This window comes from Rhipicephalus sanguineus, chromosome 8 (genome assembly GCF_013339695.2).
Source record: "Rhipicephalus sanguineus isolate Rsan-2018 chromosome 8, BIME_Rsan_1.4, whole genome shotgun sequence".
In the NCBI taxonomy this organism is placed as follows: domain Eukaryota; kingdom Metazoa; phylum Arthropoda; class Arachnida; order Ixodida; family Ixodidae; genus Rhipicephalus; species Rhipicephalus sanguineus.
The window spans coordinates 2,424,415-2,442,187 of NC_051183.1; the positions used below are offsets into that span (position 1 = coordinate 2,424,415).

The 17,773-nt window shown below is 45.8% G+C and overlaps 1 protein-coding gene across 1 annotated transcript in view; it reads right to left on the minus strand.

Moving 5' to 3' along the window:
* Positions 1–17,773, minus strand: part of LOC119401220 (uncharacterized) — a 62,910-nt gene that overhangs the window by 22,901 nt on the left and 22,236 nt on the right. Inside the window, exons 3-6 of the mRNA XM_037667901.2 lie at positions 16,730–16,931; positions 13,689–13,792; positions 4,895–5,091; positions 3,149–3,317 (exon numbers count right to left, since the gene is read on the minus strand). Of these exons, the coding sequence (XP_037523829.1) occupies positions 3,149–3,317; positions 4,895–5,091; positions 13,689–13,792; positions 16,730–16,931 (672 nt within the window). The remainder of the gene's footprint in view (positions 1–3,148; positions 3,318–4,894; positions 5,092–13,688; positions 13,793–16,729; positions 16,932–17,773) is intronic.

Consider the following 17,773-nt stretch of genomic DNA (forward strand, 5'->3'; position numbering starts at 1 on the left):
CGACTACAAAAATAAAAAAAAAGTTTTGTTGCTTTCACTGGGTCCGCGTGAACAACAAAGGCCTTTCGTTTAACTACAGTGCCCAGTAGTCTAACATTAATTTCTTTCCGGTTCTAAGAGACCGACAATTCGATGAAGCCTAAAGAATGGCACACTTCTCCGCCTTTGTGTTGCCTTTTAAAACTTACGCAGTTGCGTTCAACGTGAAAGCTCTAGGAGGTGCGGAGCAGTGATTCGCCTGCCCTTCGGCGACGCGGGCGTTCACGGACGAGCGCGCGCTGGCGTTCCAAATGTGCAGCCTGCTCAGCGTCCATGGCGGCAAACGAAACCTTTATTTGTGAGGCTGTGGTGCCCACTTCCCTACTCCTCTCTCTAACATCACTCCTCCTCGCTCTCACTTCCTTTTCTCACACCTTCCTATACTACACTATACAGGGCTATGCTATGCTCTAACCCCCTCCTCTTTCCCCTCCTCCTTACCATCACTTCCTCTTCCCACCCCCTCGCTGTACTATACTCTACAGAGCTATGCTACGCTTGCCCCTCCACCTCCTCTTCACCCTCACATCACTATGCCTCACCCTCACTTTTCTTTCCCACCCTTTGTTGTACTATAATACAGGTGGCTATGCTGCACTATACGTGGCCATGCAATGCTTTACCCTCTCCTCTTTTCTCTTGCCCTCACACCAGTAACCTTACACTCACTTCCCTCTCCCGGCCCCTCGATATACTATACTACACATGGCGATGCTATAGATGGTTTTGCATGACGCCATAATGGCTGTGCTATGTATTACCAACTCCCGCCTCTTCACTCTCACTTCCCTTCTTCACCCCTGGCTGGACTATACCACACATTAGTTTGCTGTACTGTGTACGAATAAGCTATGCTTTACCCTATCCACTCCTCCTTTCCATCTATCTCTCTCACCCTCACATCACTCCTTGTTACCCTCGCTTCCCTTTCCCGCCCCTTGCTATGCTATAGTATGCGTGTCTATGCTATACATGGTTTTGCGGGAGCGGTGCCATTCATGGCTATGCTATGTTTTACCCTATCCTTCTCTTGCACCTCCTCACCACACTTCCCTTCGCTACTTCCTCGCTATACTATGCAAGGCTATGCTATGCTTTACCCTCGAGCTTTTCGTTTTCCTCTTCCTCACCCTCACATCACTACGCCTCACCTTCACTGCCCTTTGCCCCCTCTTCCTATACTATACTACACATGGGCATGCTATTCTTCACTCTCCCTTCCTGCTCACCCTCACTTTCCTTTACAATTTCTTGCTATACTATGCTGGTCATGGCTATGCTGATTTACCGGTACCCTCCTCCTTTCCGTTCTCCTCACGCTCACCTCACTCCTCCTTACCCTCACTTCCCTTTCCTCCTTGCTATACTACTCATTGCTATGCTATACATCGCTATGCTCTACGGGGTTTTCTCAGCGTGACAAGCGACGACATGAGACGACGGACGACAGGAGACGACATCACACGACAGCCCGACCCCATAAAGTGCTCCGCCCTTAAAACAAGTGAACCCCGCCACGGTGGTCTAGTGGTTATGGCGCTTGACTGCTGACCCGAAGGTCGCGGGATCGAATCCCGGCCGCGGCTGCTGCATTTTCGATGGAGGCGAAAATGTTCGAGGCCCGCGTATTTAGATTTAGGTGCGTGGTAATGAAACCCAGGTGGTCGAAATTTCCGGAGCGCTCCACTACGGCGCCTCTCATAATCATATCGAGGTTTTGGGATGTTAAACCATATATATTATTATTAAAACAAGCGAAAAAACGCCATTGTTCTAATATGGGAACTCTTCTTCAACAACATCCCAAGCTTGTATTTCACTGAACTTCGTTCCCTTTATCCGAATAAAAATGGCAGCTTGAAAGAACGTGAGCTTGGACATGTTGAGTCTTTGTTTTGACCCTTTTGTGTATTGCAGATGTTAAAAATAGTAGGAGCACACATGGCGACAATTCTTGTGTCATAGAGAAATGTGGCTTTCTGTATTTTTTAAATCCTAACCAGAAAGTATAGTCTAACGTACGAACGTCCCTTCTTATACGTGAATTCACTTTTATTAAAACAGATTTAGGTCCTACACGCAATTTTATTTGCGATAATTTTCCGCTTTACATGTCCGTAGAATGTGGAATAATAAAAAGGGCGAAGAAAGGCTTGGCTTACTTAAAGGGGGTCGTCAACCACTTTTCAGAACAACCATCGAATGATTTCAGCAATGGAGTTTATTGTCTCACGAATCGATTGTCGCGAAAGCTTCTCGAATCCATGAAGAACGAGGTAAAACGGGGATTTGAGGCATGCTTTAAAGCACTTCGTTCTTCTCTCGTCCCGACTAGTGCGCTGCAAGCTATACAGGTAGGGATGACACGGAGGATAGAAGCTTCATCATGCGAGCGCCATGACCTTGAGCGCGCGCCATGAAACGTGATCGCCGTCTCCTTATGTATTCCAGTGCGCGCTAGTGTTGGTACTGTGTAACGTTAGCCCACTATAGAGCACAGCGTCGGCACGTGGCGACACACAGTGTCAAGAGGTGCATTCGAACCAAACGCCCTTGCTGATTTATGTCAGTTGTCAGCCAACAGCAACAGTCTGCTGCTTGACGACATACAGCTGACGACGCGCACGCCGAAGTTAGTAAGGACGGGACATCTTTATGAAGCGAGGGCACTTGGGAAAGCGGCAACTTTTCGCCCCGTTTGTAATGTCTATGTGCCACGGAAAACTACAGAATTTGGCTGAGCTGTTCACAGCAGTGTTTTCTGTTCGTAGAATGTGTTCTTTTTTTCACAAAGGCCGAACGGTGGTTCAGTAACTGTTTAAATCTCCTGAGATTGACAGGCGCTTTGGTAGAACAACTGCAGTATTGGCAGCATGCAGGCTTATACTGCAGTAGGTATGCGGTCCATTAAGTTGGTCAGATACACCAGGCTTCGTACATACAAATATGTCGCTTTCTGCCCCCTTTGCAATGACTGATTTATTACAGTGGCTTTGATAAGAAATGTGCTTGCTTCGCTATGTGTAAATATTATGGCGGAACTGCGATTTTTTTGCTGCGGTGAAACTAGCTAAAGTTTCTGCATAGTTCGAAATGGGGCGTACTTTACCTGGTGATCTCGGAATGCTGTGAAGACGTCGGGAATAGGACTGTACTTGTCGAGTAGCACAATGGTCCCTCCGATCGAGATGACGAAAAAGACGTACGTAAAACAAACGTAAAAGGAAATGTTGCCGCCTCCAATGCACACATCATCAGGTGTCGCGAGCTGAAATTTCCTGGAAGGATAAAGCTAGGTGATTAGTTAATGTGCACTCACAAAACAACTCGATTGACAGAAGACTCGACATCGAACTTTTTTCAGTGCTAAGGGGTAAACCTTCCGTGAATTTTAAATTATAGCTCAATGCATGTGACATCAACTGGTGAAGTCATTCGCTTGTCCCGGTAACACAAATATCTAAATTGCGCTGTTGAAAGACCACATGATGGCCGTTGACGGCAGTCGGTGCAAATAGAGTTAAATGCTAGCACTTTTGTTTATAAGCCTTAAACAGTACCCCTGAAGTGCGCATTGCGTTTTCACGACCAGAGACGGAGCCCCTGCTTCGGTGCGTAATGTGCAACTTAACACTTGATCACTGGACCAAACCTAAGCGACTACACCGGCGACTCTACAGATGGGACTCGGAAATGAGGTTCCGCAGGCCTCGTAAATTAAAGCGACACATCACAAGCATGATTCACCGGATTCGCCTTGGTGTGACCCTCACAAGACGTTATGCACGTATCATCAACTGCAGTGACACTGGTCCCAGTTGTGGTCATTGTCAAGTGCCACAAAACAATTGAGCACATATTTTTGTAGCTGCCCAGCATACGCACGTCCACGACAGCAACTCATTTCCTGTACTGAAGGATTTCATAACAGGCCATTAACTGATGAGGTTCTGTTGGGTCCATGGCCCGACGCCAACAATGCAACGGGGGTCGTAAGAGCGGTCGCAGCCTTCCTACAAGCAATTGGACTGGACACGCGGCTGTAGGATTGCGACAACTTGACGGGACTGTACATACTCACCTCCCCTTACTTACCATCGTCATCAATCATTCTTTTTTTTCTCCCCTTTCCCCACCCCCGGTGTAGAGTAGCAGGCTAGAGCACACTATCGCCAAGGCCGACCTCTCTGCCTCTCTGTAAATAAACTTCTCCCTCTCTTTGGTTTCCGCGCGTGGTATAACCAAGGAGGTTAATAACCTCCTTGGGTATAACACCCAAGTGAGGATAAACGAATGAATACACTCAGGACCCTGAAAACCAGCTATACATTGTTGAACAGGGCTCGGATGGCGGCGTCGAGCAATGGCTACCTGGACTCAGGAGGTCACCCACCTTAGGGCTGAAGCACAAGGAGCCTAGTAAAAAATAAAGTCCATTTCTCTCTCTCCTATTTCACGCTTTTACTGCTTGGGCGACTTATGAAATGTTTACCGTTTAGCCATCGTTCATTGTGCTTGGGGCGCTGGCTTGCTCAACTAACCAACTTCAGTACACGTTAGTGGGCTGTCTTTGTCTCAGGACTTAGGCAGTCAGACTAGCAATATTGAAATAATAAGGAAGTTTCACTAACTATCCTCTCCATCATTAGAATTTGGGAATTATATTGTGTAAGCTTAATATATGCAATACATTATTTATGGATGCTTCCCTCAAAGGTGCACTGTCATTAGGAACCTTTTACTCGCTAAGGGAGAGACCTGAATGCTATCTGCGAACTCGCTTAGCTTGCCGTTTTAGTTCAAGCTATCTACTTGAGCTACCATGTACAAGAAAAAAAAATTGAGATGAACTCACTCTCTGCAGGAAATTTGAGACAGGAACGTTTCCTCCCCGATTTCCATAATTTTTGAGATGCCAGTTGTGCCTGTAGAGTGGCAGACAAACTTGACACCGACTTGGTGACTCGGAAATCCTGCTTCCTTCAGGTTTTCGTTGGTCGCAAAATTTGTGACGTTAATGTATCCGGGCGTGTCCGTGAAAGAGAACCGTGACTGAAAAAACGAAAAGAACCAGGAAACTTTATTTGGATATATTCTGCGCATTTATTGCTATTATAGAAAGTGTCGCAGCACATAAGAAACGATGGCGTCAGGTATGAGGACAGAGGCTAAAAACCTCTCTAATACTTTGTCTTATGTGATACTATTTAGAAACTGGAAAATGAGAGTGGAACTGGAACGCCTGCAAACATCACTGGCAAATAGCTATTGTAAAAGTTGCTTGACCTCATAGGTAATGAACGAAACAAGCGTTTTTCTAGAACGTGATTTTTTCTAAGCATGTTCTGGTGTGATTTGCGTTGCGACAAATCTTGAAAGAATGATACTAACCTCAGGCATATCTTTGATAGCCTTGTTTGTATGCACGCAAAAACAGATCTGTCAGAAAACTAGACTGATTCTAACGCCACATATTACACACAAGATGGAAAATTGGGCTCGACTCAGTGTGATGAACAGAATTTTATTTTGTGCTTCAATTACTTAGCGAGAAAAATTAACAAGAAAATCCATAAGGATCAATGAAAGACATGGTTTTACGTAAATTGCTTCGTCAATTGAGCATCTAAAGCAGACAAATTGGATATGTAAGCTTAGAACAGACGTAAAATTTTTACATTGCATGCGAGGCTCTAGCAAGAGCATTGTTCCCCAAGTAGCGGTATATATGAGACCACTGTATGCAGCATTGATTCTGTATTATATTGAATGTCCAAATAACTTCAGCCTGTTGAACTGCATCTTTTCTTTTAAATGCGGATCACTTTAGGGGCTCGGGCTGTCGTATGCTGTCGTATGCTGTCGTACACTGTCGCCGCTTGGCGTAACGCAGCCAAAACCATGCATACAAATTAGGGGTGTGCGAATATTCGAAAGTTTCGAATTTCGTCGAATGTTACATTCGAAATATTCGTATTCGATTCGAAAATCGTGTATTCGAAAAGTTTCGATTATTCGAATAACTTCGAATATTCGAAGAATTCGAATATGCGATTCCATTATCATGCATAAAATAACTCATCTTCCACATTTCTACTGCGTTAGTATCGCTAAAAACGTTGCCGAGAGGAGCGATAAACATCGTAAGTGCACGGAGGCACGATATCTGCCTGCGACGAGCGCCCCAATACGTATGATTTATTGCTGGTGCATCTACGACGTGCAGCGCTGTTGGCGATCATGTAACCGTACATTTTCAATAATATGCGTGTGATGCCTAATGAAGGGAGTCAGACTCCAGCCGTCCCGATGAATGGAACAAGAACTGCCTTTATTGACTATGATACATGGTTTATATGCAATGAGTAAATGCGCCCTCAGGGGGATGAAGGAATCAAAAACGAAACCAAAACTGAATACAACATACTCCCCCCCTTATTTTTAGTGGTTAGTTGTTAGTACGTATTAGTAACAAAAAAAAGGCAGATCCCACGTACCGTGGGAGTCGATGTTATGCGAAGCATGCGGCGGGAAGGTGACTGTGGCGTAATTTTTTTTAGTGAGCGACACGTTACAAAATGACCCTAAAGATTTGTATAAATTTAATACGCACACATATATATGTTGAAGAGCCGTATATGTGTTATATAACCAGTTGTTTACGGTTGGGTAACGCTGCCAATGGCAACGTGGGTATTACCAACACCTGAAGCGGTAAGCTTATATGTAGTGCTTATACGTGTCCCGAGAACGCACGCACGTTTCACGAACCCGTGTGCATGTGTGCAAGAAGTTCTTGACAGTTCTTGAACAAGGGCATCATCACCGTGACCAGTGAGCACCAGCAGCTGGACATGACTTGTTATAGGATCCGGTTGTTGATCGTGGTGACGAGGGGCCCATGTGTAGTGAAGTATGTGGTATACTAGAGCTGTTGGAATTCGTGGATACCTCGGTCATTTCGTCGACAAATTCTCTGTCGACAGAGCCTGCGACATGTCGGAACCTTAAGCCACCCTTCGCGTTGATGAGGTATAGGCCGTCGAGGCTGGTAGGCCTGGATAGTGCTACGTAGACCAACATCAGTGGATGGGGTTCGTCGTATTCGTAGACTACCTGGGCGTATGTGGCCTACGTAGCCTAGTCTACAAAGCGGCTGTCAATCTATCTGACATCATCCTCGGTCAGCATGAGGCCATCGCCCAGCCTCGTAAGAAATGAAGAGGACACTGCGTCGTTCTGGTGGATGAAGTGCACTTTACGGTGTGGTGATGTGGATATCATATGTAACTTTCGTTAATGTATACCACCGAGATCGAGCCATGCTTCAATATAGCTTGCTGAATCATAGGAATACAAACGTGTTTATTAGACTGCTATAAAAGCGGAGCCAACACTGGAACTACAGACGTTAATCTGATATGACACCTGTATTGTAGGACTACACATCGTAGGAGTATCGTGTAGTGTTTATTGCTTTCTTGTAAAATTAGATAGCCAGCACCACCACCACAATTGACGTTGCACCTTAATTACGCCTGCGTACGCTGCTTTTCCAAACCAGTTTATAGACCTGGCGTGGCTCAGTGGTAGAATACCTGATTGCCACGCACAATGCTTGGGTTCGATTCCTGCTGGGATCCCAATTTTCATTCTTTCCATTCGTTGAGTCAACGCTGCCGATGTTGGTTTTCCTTAACGCTCTAGTATTTAAGTTACCAATGTCTGTTCTCGCCGTTCCTAGATAGATATAAACTGTCAATCACCTGTGGCGCATACCCGCACACCGCGGCCCGTGGTAAACGGGTATGTGCCACACGTGTCTAGTGGAAAGGGTTTGACGACGTACGCGACAGGATTTTAACGGTATTCATGTCATGACCCGACAGTCATATTCGTCAAATCTTCTTACCCTCCCATGCAAATTTTGGTCTACACCATGTTAAGGAGGCGATCATGAGAGCACCCAGACGTAGGCGGCTAGATAGATAGATAGATAGATACGTAGATAGAAACGCTCAAAGTGCCAGAGGTTCGCTAAGAAATGCTTCGCATTGAAAAACCCAAGTATTTACTCTACTTATTTACATAGTACAGAACAAACACAATTTCAGACCGTAAACTAAAAGTTGGTCTGATAGTCTTGAAGCCAGGCTGGTGGCCGGCGCCTTCGGGTCGGCCGCTCTGAATGTTGTACTGCTGAGGTTGGCTGCTGCAGTACCCCAGAAGATGGCGACTGCGTCCCAGAAGGCGGCTGCAGCACAGGAGACTGCACTACGCCAGGAGACAGCGGCTGCGGCACGGCAGGTTGCATTACGCCAGGAGACTGCGGCTGCGGCACGGCAGGTTGCATTACGCCAGGAGACTGCGGCTGCGGCACGGCAGGTTGCAGTACGCCAGCAGGTGGCGGATCCGATACGGCAGGTTGTAGGCCGGCAGGCTGTGGCACCGAAACTGGAAACTGCGGCACAGGTAGCTGCGACTGGTGGGAATCACCCCCCTCTGGAACCCTGGAAAGCTTGGAGGCATTCCACGTACGGCCGTCTTCAAGCCTGTAAGAAGCAGGTCCCTTCCTTTCCAACACTTTAGTTGGTGAAGAGAAAGAGCAGTCGCCCTTAAAGCGAACGGATGGTTTCCTGACACGAACAATGTCGCCTGCAGCTATCCCAGGTTCCTTGGCAGCTCTGCTCTTGTCTGTGTACAGCTTGCTGCTCCGCTGTTGACGCCGGACCCTACGACGTAGTCGCGCCAATTCCTTAGCCGGGTCTTTAGCGAATGCTGGTGCTGAGAAGCCAACGACGTCCAGCCTGGTTCGGGGCATTCTACCATGCAGTAGAACAGCAGGGGCAACCCCAGTGGTTGCCTGTGGAGTAGCCCTGTAAATAGCAAGATAGTCCATGACTGCTTGTCGGAGGGTCGTCCTTCGAGAAGTGAAACTTGAGCAAAGTTTTTGAATGTCCTGTTGAATCGTTCAATTTGTCCATTCGCCTGGGGGTAGTACACCGATGAATGCAAAAGACGGATGGCCCTGTCTTTCAGAAAGGTGATGAATTCCCGGGAAGTGAACTGAGGCCCGTTGTCACAAACGATTCCCTCGGGGTAGCCTTCGCGGGCAAAAACACTAGTTAAAAAGTCTTTCACTGTGCTCGTGGATACCTCACGGCAAAAATATACCTCTGGCCACTTGGAGTGGTAATCAACAAGCGTTATAGCAAATCTGCTGTTGTGAGGTGCGCGCTCCAAGGGGCCAACAATGTCTAAGGCCAGCTTTTGCCATGGTCGTTCAGGCCATTCAACAGGTTGCGGTGGCGCTGGTGATGTCTTGGCAGATTTATCGGCCTCGAGGCAGATGTGGCAGCTTTTCACTGCTGTTTCTACTTCCTTATCCATTCGTGGCCACCAGAACCGCTCACGAAGTCGGGCTTTCGTGCGCGTGATACCAGGATGTGTCTCGTGTGCGGTGGAAATGAACTGGGCAGTGAGAGAGGACGGAACCACGAGGCGCTCTGCTCGCAGTAGAAGATCATCGACAATAGAAAGTTCCTCTCTAATAAGGTAGAACGGCTTCACCTCTTCTGGTAAGGACTTTTGTGGCGGCCAGGCACTCAGCACAAAAGACTTGACGGTTTCTAGATAACCATAGTCAAGGACGGCCTGTCTGAACTTCTCCTTTGCCACACAGGCTGGCTCAACGAGCGACACAATTTCTTCCTCCTTTGCAAGCTCTGCTTCTGAGGTAGGTGCTGGCAGCCGAGAAAGTGCATCTGCAACAGTGTTCGTGGACCCCCTGCGGTATTCAACAGTGAAGTTATAACAAAGCAGTCGTGCGCGCCAGCGTGCGATTCTAAGCGGGCGTCTTCCACGTCCTTGTGACGACAGCAAGGAGACAAGCGCCTGGTGGTCTGTACGAATTTTAAAATGGCGACCCCAAAGGTACGTGTGCCGTCGCTCACATGCCCAAATACATGCCAGTGCTTCTCGTTCCCCGACTGAATACTTTCTCTCCGCTGGGGACAGTGTACGAGATGCGAAAGCGACTGTGCGAAGTTCTTGGCCATCTTGTTGCTGGAGGACTGCTCCCAGCCCACAGTCGGAAGCATCTGTCGATACAATGACTGGAAGCGCCGGGTCGAACATTTGAAGGGCTGTGTTCGACGAAAGCATTTTTTTTACCCTTCTGAAACTGTTGTCTGCTTCGGCAGACCAGATGAATGGCTCATTTTTCCGAAGCAAGACTCTCATATGCTCGACCACTTGTGCCAAACGTGGAACAAACTTCGAGTAGTACTCTACAAGACCCAAGAACGAACGGAGGGCAGCAACATTGGTTGGCACGGGAGTGTTAACTATGGAGTCAATCTTCTCAGGAAGTGGCGAGATACCACGTGCAGTGACCTTGTGCCCTAGAAATGCGAGCTCTGGAACGTCAAAGACACATTTGTTGTTCAGTTTCAAGCCTGCATCCTTGATCTTCTGCAGGGCTGTTTTCAGGTTCAAGAGGTGCTCTTCTGCAGTCTTGCCAAAGACGATCACATCGTCAATGTAGAACAACACACCAGGGCAACGGTCAAGGATTACTGCCATCATCTTCTGAAATGCCGCTGGGGCAGAAGCTAATCCAAAGCATACTCTCTTGAATCGAAAAAGTCCATCGTGAGTGATTAAGGCTGTTAGGTCCCTGCTGTCAGGGTGCAAGAGAACCTGATGGTAAGCGGAAGCCAAGTCGAGTTTTGAGAAATGTGTAGCGCCTACCAAAGCATGGAGAAGCTCTTCTGTGTGAGGCAACGGGAAACTATCTGGAACAATAGCCATATTCGGTTCTCGGAGATCTACGCAGATCCTGATGCTGCCCTTTCTTGTCAACAACGACAATGGGGGACACCCATTCGGAAGCATCGATGAGCTCGATGATGTCAAGGCTTAGTAACCTTTGAAGCTCATTTGACAGTGGCGCACGGAGAGAATATGGCAGACGGCGAAGTTTGGAAGTTACAGGCTGCACGCCCTGACGCGTCTTAACCCGATGCGTGAACCCCTTAGCAAGGCCCAAGTTGGAACTGAAAAGTGAAGCGAACTCGCTTGCCAAGGCTGGCGGAAGATTTTCTGGACCGGGTTGCACGTTGGACAGTGCGGAAATGTTGGCAAGTGGAACGGAAGTGGAACGAGGTACCGTGTCATTGACACATGTCAACGGAGCAACAGACGTAACGTGCCGCACTACCACTCGTTCACTATGCGGGACCACTTCTGAAGAAAGACAGTGACCCATGTGACTGGGCACCTTCAGATACCCCAGTTTGGCAAATCTTTGCCCCATATACCTCCCTATATCAGCCACTTCTGTTCCAAGCGAGCGTGCCTTGTCAGTGGCAGGGGGAGGGGGGGTTGTCTCTGTTAGAAGGGAGCGCCTGCTGCGTGATCATGTGGAGCAACTCATATTTCTCCATGATAACATCTAGTCATTACTTTCATTGTGCCGTGATATTTGCTTGTGTTGTGATGTGCATTATGCTAGCCTGGACATTGTGCTCTGGAGATGGCAGTGCATGTTGTGTTGCCAGTCAGGCTGTTGATGTTTTTTTTTTCAGATAGCTGCATGTTAAATAAAGTATTATTTCTGTGGAGGCATTTTTCTTTTGATATTCGATATTCGATCCGATATTCGAAGGTGGATATTCGTATTCGATTTGTATTCGAAAAATTTGATATTCGCACACCCCTAATAAAAATAGAAAAACAATGAGGAAGCATGCGAGAAATAGAAAGATAGAGAAAGAAAGGCAAAAAATAGCAAGAGAAATAGAAAGAGAAAGACAAACAAGTACATAAAGAAAGAGGAAGAAGTAAATAGAAATAAAGAGAAAAAAAAGGCAGAAAAAAAACGGGAAAAGACAAAAATAAAGGTAGAGAGGAGGAAAGAAAAAGAAAGCCGAAGAGAAACAAAGAAGGCTGCCTAGCTCCGCACTTCCTTCAGGCTTGGCACAATTAGTGCGAAGCTTCCTTAATTTTTCATTGCATATTTGTCGTTGTGATCTTGATGGGTAAAATTTCTTTACGCTTCGCAAGTTTCGGCACCCTCGTATTTAAATTTACCGCGTAAGTAACAGAAAATGTGCTTCAAAGAGCCGGAAGACCAGAGCTTCCTCCTTACGGTATGACACGAAGGCGAAATATATAGTTTCCCACGTGTCGTCGTAAAGCATCCTCGTTAGAATTCTTCTTTTTTTTTCCGACTGGAGATTGGCCACTGACAGCGAAATTGTGTTCGATTTCCTGATTTAGCAGCGCCTGCTGAATCATCGTCGCTCTGCTTCTCCGGGTCATGAGCGGAGCAATATGGTATTCCGCTTCCGCTGCCGGCGTTTGGCACGTGTGCACGCGTAAATATATATAGCGTTTCGTCCGGGTGACGGAGTTACATATGTGTGGATACACGTGCCCGAATGGTGTAAACGAGAAGAAAAAGCTATTCGTTATGACTGAGCGAGCGGCCAACAGAATATTTTCAAGCAAGAATCCTCGGTCATATAGCGTCTCCCCTTCTCGGTCTCGTTTGCTGCTTTTATGTCCCCGAGGTATTCACGCGACCTTTTACGAACCTGAAATGTTTGACGCGCACCTTATCCACGCAAAGGCACACCACACACGAGTGTTGCTAGATGCTGCCCCCGAGCTATATAACAAGCAATTATAGATTCCAAAAGGAGGGTCCAAAAAATAGCGGCGCCACTTTTACGAAAAAGTCCCAAAGGAGCCGAAGCTCAATAAATTTTCTCAGTCTTGAAAATATTTTTAATTACAATAAAAGAAAGCTCAATTAGAAGGATACGCAAAAAAGAACTATTCATTTTGTACACACAAAATATGCGCAACTATGAACTAAAGCAGGTATTTCATTTTTAGCGGGGCAGTCTCCACTGTTTTCATTGCACGTTTGCAGTTCATGAATGAGTAAAGTTACTAGTTGACTTCCCAAAAATATCTTTGACAAATGTCAATCATTCATTGGGGGACAGGCGTCAACATACAGTCATTGACAAACGCGCTCTTTGGGAATATGACGAACACTCAGATAGGTATATTTGCAGGAAGAACACGAATAATTCCCAAAAAGCGCGACAAGCGACTGGTAAAGTCTACAAAGGCTTGGGTAAGAAATGAAGCCTGAATCCGTTTATCACAAGCGAAACTATCAATTCTGACACACACACGCGCACGTAGACACGCCCTCGACAACCCGCACATGTTCTCGTTTGCAAATTGTGTAGAGTGATAAAGGTCTTCAATGTACATGAAAACGGCGCCAGCAGATATATTTGTTAAGCTGTTGTTTGTCACTCGCGTCCGTTGTAACTGTTATCAATTCTTTCACGCAGTCCGAGCCCAATACATTCGGCCAATTAACGAAACCGAGATATACTTTCGCGCCTGTTGTTGCGAAAGCTCTTATGACATCTGCTTATGCCTTGCTCAAAAAGACAACTGCGTACGGTGCCGTAAATGGAGCTATAGCCTGCCTGCTGATTCCCATAAGCAGGCAAAGCAGCTTTTTTTCTCGCTTGTCCCTAAGCCTTGAAGGCAAATGGTACATACACACCCTACGAACAGTTATGAAGTTGCAATGTGTAGGTACAAAGTAATACAGGTACCTTGAAATTTAAAACCGGTGATATGCTGTTGAAGAGGTCGACATAAGCCTTTCCTGTGAGCAGGTGAGTCGCGTCCGTTCTTTTAGCGTGATCAAGAAGTTCCTCTGTAAAAGAACAGAGAGGCATCGTACAAAGCTTGCACTCTTGACCCTTGTAGGTTTACGAAAATTTTGACAGTATGATATAAAAACCGGCGGACGTATATTGATATAGACTACAAAGAAATAGTATAAAACAAATTTCATCAAAATGAAGGCAGTAGTTAACTGGAAAAAAATTACCGAATCTACCCTAATGTGAATCATGACGAGCGGCGAAGTTCTGGGTATCGTACCGGTATGTCACCGTACGTCACCCGCTCGTTGCTACTGCGAATGTAAATTGAGTGTCTTAAAGTGTATAAAAAGGCACACCTTCCACATCCCACTGTGCACATCCTTCAGAATTGTGATATCCAGATTTGTTGATTTCGGGAACATAGTGCCTTTAATTATTATTCGATTTCATTTTCATTAAGATATTTCAGCAGTGTTTTGAGTGCTGCCTATTACTTTTATGTGAGTTTATAATCGTAATTGTCATCGCAACATACGCACATATGTTTCGACTATAACAACGGTTTTTCTATATACCGTGACAGCGGACAGTGACAGTCAGTCGACGACAAAGCTGGGTCCTAAGGTGCTTCGCCCCTAAAAAATGGGACACATATGTCCCACAGAGTGTTCTCAAAGAGTGGGAAAACATTGCCCCACTGCATCAGAAGGCACCATGTCGCGATTTCATGAACTGGTATTTGGGATGAAATGGCTGAAGCAAGTGGCACAGAGTATCACTTCTCAAGTTGTGCTGAGTAAGGCTGTGCGGACTTCATTTCCAGCAGTAAGCACCATACACCTGCACCTTTTGTGAGCCTTCATAGCGGTGCGGTCTGTTCCTGTAGAGCTTACTTCACCGCATGCATCAACCATTTTTCTCTCCATTTGCCTGTCCTTCCTTTGGCTGTCGAAATGGTTGCGAACTGATGTTGTCCCTGAACATGTGCCGACTTTTTAAGAGGTACATAATATCCAGAAAAATGTTCACACGCACCAATATCCGCAATTACGGTGAGGTATGAGCCTGGTAATATCGCAGGGGATTGTGTTTGGATGCATTTATCGGTCAAGTTATTCCGCAAGCTTACAAAACACGTGATCAATGGAAGCTAAAATTGCCTCTCTGAAAAACCAGAAAAAGAGGAAATTATCGGGGCTTTTGATAGCTAGGTCCCTTCTATCTGAAGAAGACGAAAATTTACAAGCTATCATAATAAATTGATCGAAATTCAACGCCATTGTAACACTACTACCGCGCTTCGAAAGCTTGGTAAAACAATTTTCCTCGTGATTACAAAGACGCAAATAAGCTATGAGTGACTTAGCGTTGCGCAATTTGCAAGGGGTGCTGTGGGAGAATTTTTTTTTCTGCAAACAGAAAAGTGGGATTTACGCGTCCTGCTGTCGCAGAAAAGGTTACTACAAATATGTTCATGGACACTCTCACGAATGAATGAGTAAAAACAATATGACTTCGTCGGACTCATCACTTTCTGATAAGCGGATTAGATCATGTAATATACACAAAACGCATAAAAGCAGGCACCTAATGAAGTGCCTCTCCAGATCCATGCCAAAATAACCATAGCTGTACTGACATTGTGTTTTACTCTTCATAAGCACCACATTCAAATTAAATGTTGACAAACTAATTTTTAGGAGCATATAATAAAATAATAACTACGACAACAAATTTTGAAAGCTGAGTAGTGAAGTCCAGTGGAAAGTATTTTGAAGGATTAGGGCATTTATATATTTACACCCACATACAGAGTTATCATTTCTGCGACCAGTGTTTGGTTATCGCACTTATCAATGTTTGTCACGAAATTCTGATTTGACTACTCAGTGCTATTTGGGTGAGAAAAAATGTCTTCACAGAACACACGGAAATATTTCGTCAATAATATTAGAAGAATGCATGAAATAGTTTTCAAATACGTACAGCTGGATTAATTATGGCGACATGGTATTTGAAGTAAACAAAAGCGGACGCAGCTAATGCTATAGTCAAGGTGTTAGCTCAATGCTCTTCAACTCAAACTCTGCGAGGTCGTCTCACAGGGTATTTATGATACATCGATACTGCGAAAGTGCCTGTTTATCAAGAAGAACCGTGACTCGTATGTCTTGACTTGTCTGTAAACCCTGGGCAGGATTCACAAGTCTCTTCTTTCGTGAGTGTCATATGCCATTGGCTGGCTACCTTCGGTGGTCATATGGTGAAGGTCACCATTGTCTGAAAATTGGTCTCATTAACAACTGTGTCACAAGAGGTTCTTGTCAATTCGACGTCTTGTTACAGGTTTCGATGTCACCAGACCATCGTGAAGTACCCTAGCACTTCGATGATTTAGAAATCAATTGACAGAAGCATTGTACAATGTCTGTTTCACTGAGAGCAGCTATGTTTGTTTCGCATTTACTTGTTTTGTAATTTGACAGAAGCATTGTACAATGTCTGTTTCACTGAGAGCAGCTATGTTTGTCTCGCATTTACTTGTTTTGTAATTTGTTCTCTCAATTATGGTATTATTTTAAGACATGTTCTTCGTATGATTCCTCGCCTCCCCCCTTTTTTAATGCTTTGTGAACAGCCCTTAGGGTAACATTAGTTATTATTCTCGTGATGATAGAACTCATAGCACATGTCATTTAGTGCCGCAGCCCTCGGTGCATAAACAATATACAAACCTTTTTGCGAAACCTCAAGGAGCTCTGCTAATTGCGCATTAACTCATGAATTGCGGAAAAGTCAGTCTGAAAATTTAAGCTTATTATTACGAAACACTGTCACGGCCTAAACTTTAGTTGCTTAACTGTTCATTTGTTGCGCTTACCCCCCAGCTTTGGCACTTCCAAACTCGTTCACAAGCGATCCCCTCTAGCTGTGCAGCAGCGTCCCGATGAACTGTGTACCTGCTGGAACTTCACACGACTTACCTTCGTTAAATGTGACGTCCGAAGTTACCAGTGTGGCACCAGTCAGCGGGATGCTGCAGGCGGCGACGAAACTGTCGACGCCATTCTCGACATGCACAAGAACCCGGTCGCCCGTACCAATGCCGTGCGATCGAAACCCGCTGGCCATTATCTTCAGCTTTTCCAGCAACTCCGAATAGGTTATTTTGTCTTGTCCATGTATCTGCGTAAAAACATTGAAGTAACGATGAATAGTTGCATTATCCCCAAGACATTCAAAAGAAGATACCGTCCAGGGGTGGAAGTGGAGGAGGAAGATGAAGGAAAGGCAGGAAGGCCAACCAGACGATCATCCGGTTTGCTATCCTACGATGGGGGAAGGGGATTAAGGGATGAAAAAACAGGCAGATAGAAAGAAGTGAGCATAAAAAATGCGCGTGAGCTTAAACATCAGTGCGGCGTTCCATACTACCATGGACGCAGGATCTCGGGCGTATCACGTTTCACTGTAGGTAGTAGAGTCATGGTGCCTGTTGAAGGCTTGCAAGTACTGGACATAGAACATTGTGTACCTGTTGTGCAAACTGAGTGTATGGTGATTTCAGCTACATGTCGGGTGTGCCTAACAGTGACTGAATCACTACGATGATTGGTTTGTCTTCTCCAGACAAGTTGTCACTGAATCTCTAGGTGGGGCGATATCTGAAACGGTCCCACGGTCAGGTATGCATTCTCCTCAGACAACGCGAAGGCGAAGGACATCGTCTTTTTCTTTTTCTTGTCATTCAATTGTGTTCATTTGGCCCTCTGAAAGCTTTCTGTACATAACGCGGTTATGCACTGCCTCCGGGATCGGCGGCATCGACGGCTTTCTGCACTTCACATGGTTTTGCAGTGCATCCGGGATCGGCCCGCGTTTCACCAAGCGGCGATATTATGTGATGACTTCATCATGTGACGTCACGTTATGTGAGTCATGATGAAGTCACAATTTTGGGCGACCTGTGGCGTCGTGATGACGTCATCGCATGATTTCTTATATCACTTCGCGCTGATGCCGACGCC